Raw genomic sequence first — 16363 nt, 5'->3', positions numbered from 1 at the left:
TCCATAGATATAAAGCAACCTGAAAATGCAATATGTGAATTACAATTCAAATAGTCAGATTTGAATTTTTGTTAATGAGCATATTCATGTGGGGATTATCTCTCATTCTGATCAACAATTGAAAGTGCAACTTACATTAGAGGATGAGAATCAAATTTTACCAACTGTGGTTTATGTCAAATGTTCTATTAGGGAGAGATTGAGGCTATGTGATGATCTTTACTTCCTAAGTTTCAATTTTCATTGCCTTACATAGTTGGTGGTGATTTCCATGTTATTATGGGGTAGGAGGAAAAAATAGGTGGTCTACTTGTCTATCCATCAGAATATGAGGATTTTACCTTCTGCTTAAATTTTTGTGAGTTATTTAATATTAACTGTTCTGGAAGCCCATTCACTTAGTGTAATGGTAGGGTTGATGAGATTGCACTTTCAAAAGGTTGGATAGAGTGATGGTTAAATAGGGGTTATTAGATTTGTATTACTGCATGAGGTTACAACATCTAGCCAGAAAAAGATCAGATCATGCTCCTCTACTTTTATCCCGTGGTGCTGGTAATCAGGTGAGTTTTGGGCTAAAATCATCCCTGAAGTATAGCTCAAACTTAGGCTACATCCTTATGCTATTGTTGTGAACAAAAAACATCCTTTAACTATCCAAAATTTTACGACAAACATCTTTCTATTAACTTATGTTAAAAAAACTAACAGCTGAATTTTTTTTAGAAAAATGGCAAGCACGTGACTCCCTTCAAATCTCATGGATCGTCTTCATCGTTTAGGACACAATAGTTGGACTTTTTTTCATGCTTTTGCCAGAAAAATAATTTGTTCCAATAGAAAGAGTTGTGTATTTTATGAAAGGTTAGGATACTAGTTTTTATTCTTGTCTGTCTTTATCGTCCTGAAAGAACTATCGTATTTGCAAAGGGCAAGTAGAAATAACCATGATTAAGATCTGCTATGACAATGCAAAATGTCCCTTACCTATTTGATAAAAGGTTTGAAAGGGATTGCAGGAATATTGCATATCGATTTTCATGTTTCATTGCCTTCTAAAGTAAATTTAGCAACTTCTGATCTTTAAAGTTTTATTGTCTATATGTGGGATAAACTCATCGTTCTAATCCTTGTATTTTATTTGTATGGGTAATTTCCCGGTTGATCAAAGAGGTACAATGAAAGTTGTTGTGGAATATTTTTAAGAAACCTATAGTTTTGTTATTCAGTATACTCAGTTGCCTTGTCTTCAAGTTGGAAATACAGAAAGGCCAAATTATTTGCCTATGGGTGTCTTTTTCTCATTGCCAACTAGCAGAAAAAAAAAAAAACAGCTGAAAAACTGGTAACAAAAATACACTAAATCAGCACCAAATCAGTTGAGGTGAGGAAAGACAAGTTAAAGAAACTAACCATGGTTTAGCTCTCATTTATAAGGAAGATGATCGGGTGGGGAATTGAGAGGAAATCAATCCGACAAAATAGGGAGATTTGGGAAAATCACATGCTTGGCACATATTTTTAGTTCAACTGTTAGTTTTTTTAACAAAAGTTAACAGAAGGATGTTTATGGTAAAGTTTGGACAGTTGAAGGACCTATTTTGTTCACAATTACAATATAAGGATGTATCCTAAGTTTGAGCTATACTTAAAGGATGATGTACCCTAAGTTTGAGCTATTCATAAACCTTTCAATTTTTTTGAAGTTTTGGGTAGAAAAAGAAAACTTTAAAGAGGTTGTCAAACAAAATTGGCTAGCTGATGTTGAAGATGTTTTTGTTCAATTGAAGATCAAGAAGAAGAAGACCAAGATTGAACTATCTAAATAGAGAAAAGAATAATTTAGAGACATTTTTAAGCAGCTTGCAATCAGGGAAGAGGTGGTGAGGGTAAAATAGTAATTGTTTGAGCAATTCCTTTCTGCTATCAATAAAGCAGTATCACAAGAAGCACATGCAAAATTAAAATTCTACCTTCACTATGAAAAAGAGCGTTGGAGACAAAAGGAAAGTATTCAGTGGTTTAAAGAAGGGGATAGGAACACCAAGTTCTTTCACAACTTAGTCAATGGGAGGATAAAAAGGCTATCTTTAAAAATAATTTATAAGGAGTATGGTTCATGGGCAGAAGGTGATGCTGATATTGCAAGGAAGACTGTTAATTTCTATAAGGAGCAATTTTCAGAAGGTAGATCTGACTTTGCTGCAGTACATTGACCCTCAGATTTTAGAAATTGATAATGTTGCAATGAATGTTGTACCAAGTGAAGATGATGTTAGAAGAGTCACTATTGAATTAAATCCTGATAGCTCTTGTGGACCAGATGGATTTACTGGCTACTTCTACCAACCTTGATGGGATATAGTAGGGTCTACCTTATTAATGTGGTGCAGGGTTTTATTCGGGGATCTACTCTACCCAAATGTATTACTCACACCAATCTGGTCCTTTTACCTAAGAAAGAGGTGGTTCAAACTTTCTCTGACTTAAGTCTAATTAGTCTGAGTAATTTTATTAACAAGATTATTTTCAGAATCATACATAATAGTCTGGAAGATTTTCTCAATAGATTGACTTCCACTAATCAATCTGAATTTGTTAAGGGAGGGAGCATCACTGATAATGTTCTCTTAGCTATGAAAATAATCACTAATATTAAGAAGAGAGGAAAACCTGATAAATTTCAGGACATGATTTGGAGAATTGTAGCTAATAACTGGTACTCTGTATCACTTAATGGGCAAGCTATAAATCTTTTTCACTCTACTAGGGAGTGAAACAAGGAGATCCACTATTCCCTGTCTTTTTATATTGTCTGTTGAAGTCCTTTCAAGGGATTTAAATCACCTATTCTTTATACATGAATTTAAAATTTATGATTTTTCTAAATGGAGTGATCAATTGAATCATCTTGCATATGCAGGTGATACAATTATATTTGCTTTAACAGACAAGAAGTCTCTTTAGCTTATTATGGAAGTGTTGAATCATTATGAAAATCAATCTGGACATATGATTAATGAGGGAGAGAGTTTTTGCTATATGTACTCTGTAATTGTTCATGCTATTGTTCATGAAGTGAAGAACACCATAATTTTTTGATAGGTCAATTGAAGTATTTAGGTTGCCTCATTGGACATGCTAAGAAGAAGAAAGTTCACTTTGCAGAACTCATAAAGAAAATTCAGAACAAATTACATGTGTGGAAGGGTAAATTGCTTTAGAGTATTTCTATTTATTTTCTATTTTGCTATATGCCCTCCTAAATGGGTTACTCAAGATATTCATAGAATTTTTGTAATGTTTCTATGAAATTTTAAAGAAGAAGGCAAAACCAAACATTGGGCTCCTGGAATGACATACGTATGTCAAAGGAGGAAGGGGAACTAGGTTTCAAATCTTTATTTGATGTCTCTAAGGCTTTATTTGTCAAGTTATGGTGGAATTATAGGACCACTAATACTCTGTGATCTAATTTTATATGAAATGAGTATTGTAAACGAATTAGACCACATGAGGTTGAATGGAGTGGAGTGTCTTAGGTTTGAAAGCTTATGCGGCATGCAAGGCACTTCTTTGATCAAGAGCTTTGATGTGNTGAAATGAGTATTGTAAAAGAATTAGATCACATGAGGTTGAATGGAGTGGAGTGTCTTAGGTTTGAAAGCTTATGCGGCATGCAAGGCACTTCTTTGATCAAGAGCTTTGATGTGATCCTAGGGGGGGGGGGGGTGTATGCCAGTGCCTGATTTGACGAGTGGACTCAATTAGGAACATTACACTTTATTTTTCCTATTAATCATTGTCAAGGACAGTTAGAGGAGGTGAAACAACTTAGAATTAAGAATGGGTAGAATGATGGCTTGCTAAATAAGAGCTTCAAAGTTGAGGCTGTTCAATATATATATATATATATACAGATCATGGATAGTTAAGACAAATCATGGTGGATGCGCACAGGGTCTAGGAAGTTAACCGTAAATAATGCTTGGATCTAGTTAGACAAAGGAAAGAGTCTAATAAAGAAATCATGAAAATTTAGGGGAAAAGGGTTCCATTCAAAGTCTCATTCTTGATGTGGAGAGTTTGGCATAAGAGAATCCTCATTGGAGAAGTGTTGGTCAGAATGAGAATCATAGACTATGTACATTGTACATTGTTGTTGCAATAATAATGTGCAGGAGTCATTTGCTCATTTGTTAATAAACTACACTGACTCTAATAGAGTTTGGAGGTTCTTTGCAGATGCTCTAGGATTCAAGGGCATTTTGTAAAAGTCAAACAAGCTATAGAGGTTTGGTGGAAAGCAAAATGTGTTATTAAATTTAAATCTTTATGTAAAGTTACACCTGCTTTCATCATTTGGCATATATGGAAGAGGAGAAATTTGATCAGACATGGAAGTAATATGACCACCAGAGCCATGATAATGGGAATCACAAGACAACTGGTTTTGTTTGCTAACTTGTTGTCTAGATGGACGAGAATAAATCTGATTCACCCTTTTGGCCATAAAAAATTACTCAGACTTGTTTGGGTTTCTAAAACTAATCCTTAAGTTGTTTTATAGGTGAATGTGAAATGAAGCAAGCGATATTAATTAATTTATAGATATTACTTGCTTAAGGTATATGACTGAAGACAAATAAACGTTTATTTTACTCACTTCATAAAAAGGGGAAATGCATCATTTAGAGATGAAAAAGAAGATATAGTGCATGTGTAAAGGGGAAGGAAGTGAGATTATTTTTCAAAATATATAAAAATAAAAATAAAGGACATGATCTTTGTTGTGATTTTTGAGGAATACTCAATTCTAGTTCAATCATACACTCCAAACAATTAAAAAAGGAAAAAAGAGAAAAAAATGTTCCTAATAGATTAACCATGATGATCTACATGCTTCGTGAGAAAAATCGATACGCAAATGCAAAGGTTGAAGTAATGTCTTTACCAATAAGATTGTTGAACTAGAGGTTGCTCTTGCAGCTTATGAGGAAAAAAAGTCCTTCAGGCTATAATTAAAGTTGTACAAACTAATCTCAATAAAGAAAGGGCTGAAAATATTGGAATTATTCGTCGGTTGACACAATTAATGCCACACTTTCCATCAGTTTTTCCCTTTCCAATCTTGGGGCCTCTAACATTATTCTACTCCTATCTAGTGTTTTTCTTATTAGTACTCAATTGTTGTTGCTTCATTCAATATAGCATTGATCTTATATAGAACATTATATGACAGTTTAATGGAATAGTTATCTTTATTTTAATGACTCATGTTCTTGATTTTCAATAATACATTATTATGTTGCATGAAGTCGTTGTCATATTGTCTTGGTGATAGCCTTAGTGGTCATGAATAGTTCAACTAATCACTCTATCTAGTATGTTATAGGATTGACAAGCTTTTCAATGACGCCAAAAGGGGGAAGATAAGAATTGTGCAATGTTTAAAACCTATTGACTAACCTTTTTCATTCTAGTATTTCATGCTTCAAACTAAAGGTAAAGTTATTTGAATGCACAAAGACAAAAGGTTTTTCATCATCAAAAATGGTAAATTCATTGGGATTTATTCAGTTTTGATGATTTACAAAGAAACATGAAATATGTAAGTCAACATGGTAAAAAGATACACTATCACGAGCACTTAAATTCGGGGTAAAGTTTTAAAATGAATAAAGACAAGTGTGTAGAAATTAATAAATGAATAGTATTAATTTCGTGATAAATCTCAAGGAAATAAACATTGTGTGAATTAAAGAGAAAGAACAATGACTTTGAATTGAAGAAGAAGTCTCACTTAAAGTAGAACTCTTCAAGTGACTGCTAAAGTGAAGAGTTGGAGTTTAACAACAACATAAAAGAATCAAGTGGTTTGATTTGAAGGAGTCTAAAATAATAAAGAAGTGAGAATGGAAGTGCTAGAATCCTACAAAAGAAGGAATCCAAATGGTAGAAGGAGTTCAACTCAAATGAGAAGTCCAACTCAAAATAGAATTCAAAAAACACAAGAAGATGCATCCTAGAAGAATTAGGACTTTAGAAGCCCAAGTGAAGTACAACACGGCAGGCAACAATCTATAAATAAAGGCGAAGTCATCTAGAATATTTATGCACTTACAAAGCAAAAAAGGCAATTGGAAAATTGACTTCCCAAGCGCTATCAGCAGATTGAAAGAACACATCGAAGAGCTTGAGCCTTTTACAGAGTTTATGTGTTAGGAGTTTTTCTTTGTGATTGAGTCTTGATGTAATATCAGTTCAGTGAGTTATAAACTGAATTAGGAGTGTTGTCTTCAAGTTAGGATAACTCGAAGAGTTGGGAACAAATATCTTTGGAGGTTTGTGTTGAAGTTTAGGATTTAGAGTAAGTTTCTAAGATTGCAAAAGTTGTAATTTGCAATCTGAATTCATAACTTAAAGTTTAGGAATTAGAGTCAGTTCCTAGGATTGCATGAGTTGTAATCTAAATCCATAGTTTGAAGTTTAGGAATTAGAGCTAGTTCATTAGGTTACAGAGTTTGTAATCTTAAACTGTTTAGGCTCAGTGATTTGGTGAAGTTGGAGTTAAATCCTATAAGTTACATGTCGTGATTTTTTACACCTTTTGATTAAAGTGTTTTTCACGTAAAAATATTGTGTTCTTTATTTATTGCTCTTACTATTTTATTGGAATACGTTAGGCAACCTATTTCACTCATAGACGAATATAGAGTAAATTACTAGATCGTGCAGAATAACAATATATATTACCTCACAGGACAACACGAGAAGAACATAAAATGAACATAGAACAAGATATTATAATTTCTTAAATTTGTTCGTATTTTGTGTTCAATCCAGTAAATAAAAAATATAAAAGGACCAGAAAATTATATTGTGAGCCCCCAAATCGTTTGGGTATCCTTGAGGAATTATAACCTCCTCATCATTGCTAAAGTTTTGGGTGTTAGGATTTTGCCATGATTTCTTATCATATTTGAACTTTAAGCATTATCATAATTGGTTTTTTTTTTTTTTTTTTTTAAAGGAAAACATTATTTTCTTCATATTTGTTTTTTTTTGGATTGGAATCCAGTCCAATAAATTTTCCTCCAGTATATATCAATAGGGCTTTCAGATTTTGACACGTGTCATACTATAATTTTAATGGATAGGATCTATAGTCTTAATACTAGCTCCATATACAGATTCTTCTGTTTAGTATTAACCCTAGTTAATTTTCTTTTCTCGTTTTCCTCTCTTTCCACCTTGAGATACTATTTATTTTCGAGATCTAACAATTATTGGTTCTCTTTAAAAAAGTAGTCACGTTTCATTTTTGAGTGTCAATTTAATTAGTTTTTAAAATTAAATTAAATTAAATTAATTCGATATTTTTAAAATTTAAAATTTAAATACTTAAAAACTATAAGCAAAGTCATGTCAATATGATAAAAAAAAATGTGAAAGTGCTGGTCAATATGATTATATCATTTGACCCTCGCCTCTGTTAGGGGAGAAAAATCTTTGATTTACAAATTGTTTTATGCTAATTCAAATCTTATCAAACACACTGTACTTAAGCCATTAAAATTGGATCCTCAAGATCTAATACACGTTTTGATTATCTTCTAGATTTTATATTATATCTTGTTATTATTGTAATTTATTTTCTTCATAATTTATTAAACTCATATACCTTTAAATTATTTTGAGAAATTCAATTAAACTATTTTTTACGGGATATAAACAAATTGTTACATCATTACAATCATCTCAAAAGTGTATATATATATATGCATGCGCGCACGAAGGTTAAGGAGAGAATGGAGCTAGTATATGGATTCTTGATGGGAAACTAAAGAAAAAGGAGACCAACCAGGATTAAGACTATAGATCCTATCCATTGAATTATAGTGGGATACATGTCAAAATCTGAAAGCCCTATTGATATATACTGGATGTAAATTTACTGGACTGGATCCCAATTCTTTTTTTTTCTTTATAGGAAAGAAGTTTGGAGATCTATAGCAAACAACAATAGCATCCACGATATAGTCGTTAAAGAAGTTTTTTTCAATAATTTTAATATTTTCTATTATATTAGTTTTTCATATGTAGATCAATTGACCAAATTATATAATAATTTTATGTTTCTTAGTATAGTTTTATTTGTTATTTGATTTATCAATGTCATGATTTGTAATTATAAGCTTCTGTATGACGCTCTAATTACTTTCAAACTCAATATTAGGTTGCTTCATCCTAAAATAGAATAGAAAACATTTTTATAAAAATGACAATACAAATTATAGACTCCAAACTCCGTTGAACTCAACAAACAAAACAAATCACACTACACTTAATTTTATTTGAAAATAATGCACGAAGAAGAATAAAAGACTTCCAAATTTCTACTATCTTCAATATAATATAAAATAAAATCTATGGCATGACCTCTAATTAATTTATCGACAGTAAAAAGGTACGACGAAAGGTTGAACCAAAAAATACCTTTTTGATTCAATCTAAAAAATATCTTTTCTTATTTCACATTCACACCTCAAATCGAACAGTTTCTAAATAAATCGGCCGCGCTATTAGATAAGCCCAACAAAGTGCAGAAGTCATTGTTGCCCTGTCAACGTTTGATTAAAGCAGCAGCACCACAAGTCACAACATCAACAACACTATTAACTGATTTCGGCTTAACACGTTTATTTTCCACTTTATTATTTCCTCCGTCCATCTTTACTTATTGAGTTGTTATACTTCTTTAAAAAAAATAGAGGAGTAATATCTTATTGATTATAAGTTAACTAAATATTAAAAAATAAATAATATTTAATAACAAGAATAAATAGATGTAAATAATAATTTATCTCTTAATTTTCAAAATAAAATAAATTAAATAAATAATTATTTTTAATATATTGAATACAGAGGACTAAAGTATAACGTATTTCGTTTTCCAATTTAATTACACACACGTGGATATGAAGAGAATATATGCATACAGTTTTCGGATTTAATATTGATTTTACTGATTTCTTGGAATCTGAATAAATTTAGTAATTCCTCCCTTCCTTTTTATTTTTCAAGTATATATGAAATATTTTTTTCCCTTTTACTATTTATTTTTTCTAAAATTATATCCTTATCACCAATTAGTCATTTATCAAACTAATTGGAATATTAATAGTAAATCAAAATTTAAAGTACTATTAATAACTAAAATTTAGTAAAATAAACACTTGAGCAATAATTTCTGAAGGAAAATACAAAATTACAAAGTGAACAAGTTGAAGGAAATCAAAGGAGTATATTACTAAATTTTAATGATTTGTTTCCATGTAAAAAAGGTGATCCACCTCAAAATCGTCCCTGATTAAAATTTTATTTATTTATTAATTATCTTCTAATAATTCCTAGTTATATATGTCTTTTTATATTGATGGAATGAAATATTGAAATTCATCTAAAATAGTTCGATTTTTGAAACGTCCAAGCACTTCTATTATTTATATAGTTCTTTGTGTAATTTCTCAATATTTTAAACTGGTTTTAAGTATAAATTTGACTTATATTAACTTGTTTGCGCAATTTTTGATGATGTAATTGTACAAAAACAAGTAACTCAATCTTTAGTTTTATCTGATGACTTATATTAAACTCTTAACTCTACGTCTCTACCCACCTTGTAACACTTCTATTACAAGACTCGAAGCAATAACTTTATTGCCCACTATATCAATTATATCTAGTTAACATAGACTTTACCGACTATAAGACGACGAACTCTAGCCAATGACTTAAATCACAATGAAAGAACTGATGCGGTCTATTATCCTTTATAACTTAGGAATATATCTACAATATAAGAGCACAAGACACTAAACTCAAAGAACAACTTAAGATGCTGCAACACCCGATCAAGTCCGTTGTTGAGTATGAGCTATGTTCTTCTCTGAAATGACTATTTTTGCTTCGTGAATAAACTTGATTGCAAAAACTAGGTTGTTTCTTATCAATGTATCTAATGTATACGAGAGACAAAACAACCTAATAGCATGTCATTGGTCGATGACTTCTGCCCATGTTGCACCTCTGTTGTCGTGCCCACCTACCGTTGCAGTTTCTGTAGCTTTACGACTGTCTTCCATTGACTTGTCCTGCTTCTCTATAGTTTGTTAAATCATAAAAATACCAGAATATAACTGTAAGGACTTGACCCAGTTATTAAGAATAAGTCCATAGGGAAGGAATTTTGGCAAGAAAACTTTTCGGATAGTAATTTAATATTTTCTTGGCTAAGCTAGCCTTATATGGGATCTGGGCTAGGTGATGTCTAGGGCTATCTGAGAAAGGATTTGGTCTTTTATTTAGATTTGAGTGATGTATAATTATAGCCAAAACATTAAGAAATTCATAAGGCCTTTCAAAATAGAATTCGGGTAAGTAAAATTCATGAAGTTTATCTTGGCGTGAAAATATGAGTTAGGACGTCAAGGAGTTTGTGTTGTAAAAAAGGCTTATTTTTTTTATGTTAAGCCGCAGGAAATTTGTCGACCTCGCTACAGAGGACAACTTCTCGTTATAGCGTTGCTCAGACTGCTATAGTAAGTTGCTACTATAGCGGCGTCGCTATAGCGAGGCTAAAGTTGCTATAGCAAGAGAATCATGATTTTATGCAGAAAACTGTCCAAAACTCCTATGTTCTACAAGTTGAGTTCTTAAAGTAAGGAGGGATGAATTTGGACAACATGCATCTGTTTTTTCACGAAAATCACCGGTTAAGGTAAGAATTCAACTCCCCAATCTTGTTAAATGTTTCTTAAGCCTTAAAAACTAGGTGGTTTAAATTAGAGAAATCTTTTGAGCATGAATTCATGGTGGGAAGGATCCCTAATTAGTTGGGGAAGATGATCTCATTTTGGGAGGGGTTGGGATTTGTTAGCAATCCGGGTAAATTAATAGGTTATTTGTTATTGATTGAATGTTATATTGTTTATTTTGGATCAAGAACAAGTCAAGGCACTTTGCAAGGGGGAAACTTTGCTATTTAGAGTTTTCAAAGGGCTTGATTCGAGGTAGATGATAGTTATATGCTCCGAGGATATGTGTATTTACATGTTTATTACTTGAAGAGTCATGTTGTGTAATGTGTGATAGGAAGCATATGGAATGAACTTGGAATTGTAACTTGTGGGCTCAAGTAGTCTTGTTCATTGTGTTGTGGGTTGATTCATGTTGTGGTGTAATGTATTTATGCATGCTTGTTGTGCTTGTCAGTTGACTCAGGTATCATGCTGATACAAAATATTGTTGATTGACTCGGATAGCACGCCTGATATGATTATATACGGTTGGCTCGAATACCATGCCTGGTATGATACTATAGTTTGGTTTGAGGTTCCATGAGAGGATCGATACTTGCATTATGATCGTGTGCGACATGTCATGCATTGGTTAATTCCTTTTGTGGTTTTCATGTCATGTGACTAATGTTTGTTGCTAAATTGTATATTTCCTTGTGATTCTATTTAGTTATGAATTACTTATATGCGTATGTTGGACTGGCCGCCTGATCCTACCAGTTGATAATGGTTTTTGTACTGATACTGCACTTGCTTCTTTTTTTATTGAGTGCAACGAATCTTCCAACGGCCGATACCTTAGTTGAGAGATACTAGATACGATTGTCGAAGCTGAAGTCCCATTCAATTCATAAAAAATCGCCTACTACCCTCTTATTCGCACGCCTACAAACTTGAATGAGGACAGTCAGACTAACCCCAAAAACTCTCAATCGAATCCAAGGGTGAGCTTCATCTTTCAAGCTTCTAGGGATTTCTCTATATTTTCTTGTCCACTTGTTCGGATACAGACTTTTGATTCAGAATGCTTAATTTTCGGGATTGCATCCCCAGTTGGATTTATATTTTGGTATGGTGACTTTCAGTTCTTAGGGGTATTCCCACGTTATTGTTTCAAATGATTGGGTTGAGTTTACGGAGGATTGTTACAATATATATTAAAAAATACACACATAGAAATTAAAAAAAAGTCAAATGTGTAATATAAATCCATATAAGCAAAATTTTGATCTACCTAATATATTGTAAGAAAAGGAAGTACAAATGCAAGTATAAAAATAAATGAGTGAATTGTAATATTACATAAAAACATAGTCGCACTCGATATTTTATACTACACTAATAAATACCATATATATGGTCATTTAAAATATTATGTATTGAACCAATTCCTGCTGGATACTTCATGGGTTGTTTCTTAATACTGAAAGATTCCTTTTTCTTGCCTAACGCGTGATATTTATGTTGGACCATTTTTAATCAAATAATATACGTCCAAATGGCTGCTTGTTTTTGAATATTGAAATCCTCTTTTTCTTTATTAATTTGACAATTTCCAACCACCCCACATCATTTAAATATTATAGTAAAATTCAAGTTCCAACTCAAATTCTCATTTACAACTTCTCCATATTTTTTCAAGCCACCATGAATGCAATCCACCTCCCCCTCGTCACACATCTCCACCATCACAACCTTGACCTAACTAAAAATAGGGTTCCCATGGTCTATGCCTACCAAGATGTTGTTAAAACCTCAAAGAAATCAAATAGGCTTGGTGAAAAATTGTCAAACCTTTTAAACATTCAAAAGAATGATCCTCCTCCTAGTACTCATTCTAATTGGAACAATATTCATGAAGACAAGGCCAACACACCTACCATGTCGCCTAAGGAGGACATATCGGATCGATGGCGCGACATTCATGGTGTTCATGAATGGGAAGGACTGCTTGATCCACTCCACCCTTTGCTTCGTCGAGAAATTGTAAAATATGGTGAATTTGCTCAAGCAACTTATGATGCATTAGATATTGACTCATTCTCTGAGTATTGTGGAAGTTGCATGTACAATAGTCATAAATTGTTTGATAAGTCAGGACTTAACAAGAGTGGCTACAAAGTTACAAAGTACATCTATGCTATGTCACAAATAGATATGCCCCAATGGCTTGAAAGATCAAAATTGACATACACATGGAGCAAAGATTCAAATTGGATTGGTTTTGTGGCAGTTAGTGATGATAAAGAATCACGACGAATTGGGAGGAGAGATATTGTTGTGGCATGGAGAGGCACAGTGACACCTTCAGAATGGTATGAAAATATGCAGAGGAAATTAGAGTCAATTGGACATATGGACTCAAAGGTAGAACATGGTTTTCTTAGTATTTATACATCTAAGTGTGATTCAACTAGATACAACAAATCAAGTGCCTCAGAACAAGTCATGAAAGAATTGAAAACATTGGTAGATTTTTACAAAACAAAAAGTGCTGAACAAGTTAGCCTCACAATAACAGGACATAGCCTAGGGGGTGCACTTGCTCTACTAAATGCTTATGAATCAGCAGCAAATTTTCCAAAACTTCCAATTAGTGTTATTTCATTTGCAGCCCCAAGAGTTGGGAATATTGCATTTCGCGATGAGCTTTATCAAATGGGAGTCAAAATTTTACGTGTTACAGTGAAACAGGACTTAGTCCCTCGAATGCCCGGAATAGTTTTGAATGAAAGTCTACAAAAATTCGACGATCTTACTGGGACATTAGAGTGGATTTACACACATGTTGGTGCTGAATTGAAGCTTGATGTTAGGTCTTCACCTTATCTTAAAAGGGGGTTCAATTTTATAGGGATTCATATGCTTGAGACATACCTTCATTTAGTAGATGGTTTTGTGAGTAGTAGTTCAACATTTAGGTCTAATGCTAAAAGGGATGTGGCACTAGTGAACAAGGCATGTGATATGCTTGTAGATGAGTTAAGAATTCCTACTTGTTGGTACCAATTGGCCCACAAGGGGTTAGAGTGTAATTCTTATGGTAGATGGGTAAGGCCCAAAAGAGATCCAGAAGATATTCCTTCACCTACTAGCAGGGAAGAAAATGCTTATGGTTTTTGAATCCTTATGTATATATATTCTACTATATTAGAAGAATGAGTTAAAAATTTGGTATCAACATGTGTGCTTCATGTCTTTTAAATTAGCTTTAGTCAGTTAATACCTTTTTTTTAAGATGAGTGTATGTTTTGGAGAACACGTGTTTTCGCGTCGCTAGAGCATTTTGCATCTGATTATCTTCACTGTGTTAGTTTTGCATGCGGTTGAACGTGAAGTTCACAATTTTGATACAAAATTTGTTGCTTATTAGATACTTCATTGTTTTAGGTTTGCATCGAATTTTTGGTTTTTTTTTTTTTCTCTTCGCGTTTTATTCTCTTTGTACCAACATCTTAAGGAAAAAGATTAGAATACTTTTATTCAATTTTTCTCGATATCATAATTATCTTTTGTTTTTGTGGTCTTGGGAATATGTGTACTTCTGATGGAGATTTCAGTTATAGGAGAAAGATCATGCAAAATGAGAGCTTTTTCCTTTTTCTAGCGAACACATGTACTCATACAGGGTTCTAGGTATCATGACCAGGAGAAAAAAAATTAAATTAGCGATTTTACAGTCCTCCCAAGGTAGTGAAGAAAAAATCATGCTCAAATATTGATAATATTTATGTGAAATTGCATACTACTGACCAGAAGTAATATGAAATTTTACTCTGCTTTTTAAAAAATCAACACTCATAATAAAATTCATCCTTTCATGTTTTTATTGTACTGTGGGGATATTATGATAGAAATTAGTTGTGTTACATTAATGTTTTGCATCACTTTCAATATGCGGAGAAGTTTTATGAATTGACAGATGCTTACAAACAAAATGAGGTGGAGTGGTTCTTCATTAGTTTCTTAAAAGACGAGGGCCCCATTAATTGTATGTTCTTCTTCTTCTTCTTCTTCGTGATGGTCATATGCAAAACTTCTACTAAGAATGAGGTGCACACTCAAAGTTTAAAATGTAGATTTCTACATATAAAATTATAGCCCGTTACGTTGATAATAACTAATGTATGTACCTTTGTTTTGATATACATAAATGTTGTCATCTCTTTAGTTTCCAACAACGGCTAGAGTTGTGCATAAACTCCGTATGTTCCAACTTTATTTTTCAAAATAAGTGCACATATGCGTGCGTGTAAGATGGCACGTTACACTAATAAATCAACACACATTCACCATAGAAAATCAAAAGTTAAAGGGTAATATATCCAAATTTTGGACTATGAGAGTCTGCATATTGAGAAAAATCCATTAATATCCCTCCGAAATCCTCTATTTTTTTTAATTGAGACTCAGATTTTACTTTCTAATTTTCTCCCTTTTCTCTGCTCTCTACATATAATGTAATGTAATGAAGAAAATATGAGATTTTAAGATGGGATGATTTATTAATTAATTTTTGCCCAAACTTACAAAAATGACTATATTTATAGAGTTATTAAAGTTCAATAGCTATAAGTATGGTATTTATAAAAAATGACTATAATTTATGTCTTTTTCTAGCTGTATTATTGTATATGTTTTTTATTTTTCTATTTATACATTTAATTACAATGAACTAAATAAGAAAAATTTATTAATTGTACAAATTCAAATTGGTATCTTTATATATAATATTTAAAGTATTAATATATTAAGGATACAAGTATTTGTAAAAACTTAATGTATTAATATATTAAACAAGATAAAGTATAACACTTTAGTATATGAACATGATAATTTGAAAAATGAACACATTGTTGTTAAACAAAAAATGAATTCACTAATATAGTATAAATATGAATACATTCTTGTTAAACAAAAGATGGATACATTTGACAACTCAAAAACAAAAAAAAAAGAAAATAATAGAATGTGTAGGTATCAAAGTGTGCAAGTATTTGATTGTATAAAAAACATGAAAAGGCCAACAAATGGCAATCTCTTTTTGGTCAAGTTTTTCCTATAATACGTGAGGCTTGGAGTTAACTCATGTATTTGTTTATAAAAATATAGTATTAATGCATCCAATTATACTTGTATTGCTTAATCAACCTTTCAAATTCGATAGACTACTTATGTATCCAAATATACTTGTATTCACAAATCATCATTTCAACTTGTGTTAAAATTAGAATACAAGTGGTGATTTGTGAATACAAGTCACCATTTCAACTTGTGTTGATATTATAATACAAGTATTTATATACATAGATACTTGTGTTAATATTAGAATACAAGTATCTATGTATATAACTAATCTACTGTATACAAATTCGACAATCACACAAACTTCAATCTCTTTTTGCTCATGTTCCTCTTGTACTACTTTTTTTTATTTATAACTATTGCCATTGTAATGTAGAAACAAATAATTCTTCAATCGAAAGCCTATAAAAATAGAT

The 16363-nt window shown here is 31.9% G+C and overlaps 1 protein-coding gene across 1 annotated transcript; it reads left to right on the top strand.

The window, feature by feature from the left end:
• Positions 1-12462: 12462 nt before the first annotated feature.
• On the top strand, positions 12463-14172 carry LOC125842247 (phospholipase A1-Igamma1, chloroplastic). Its single transcript, XM_049521506.1, has one exon. The coding sequence runs from the start codon at positions 12510-12512 to the stop codon at positions 13983-13985; it is 1476 nt and encodes a 491-aa protein (XP_049377463.1). The 5' UTR covers positions 12463-12509; the 3' UTR covers positions 13986-14172.
• The last annotated feature ends 2191 nt before the right edge of the window (positions 14173-16363 follow it).

Source organism: Solanum stenotomum, chromosome 10 (genome assembly GCF_019186545.1).
Source record: "Solanum stenotomum isolate F172 chromosome 10, ASM1918654v1, whole genome shotgun sequence".
NCBI lineage: Eukaryota > Viridiplantae > Streptophyta > Magnoliopsida > Solanales > Solanaceae > Solanum > Solanum stenotomum.
The sequence above is the reverse complement of the archived record's forward strand: the minus strand, read 5'-3'. Positions and strand labels throughout refer to the sequence as shown.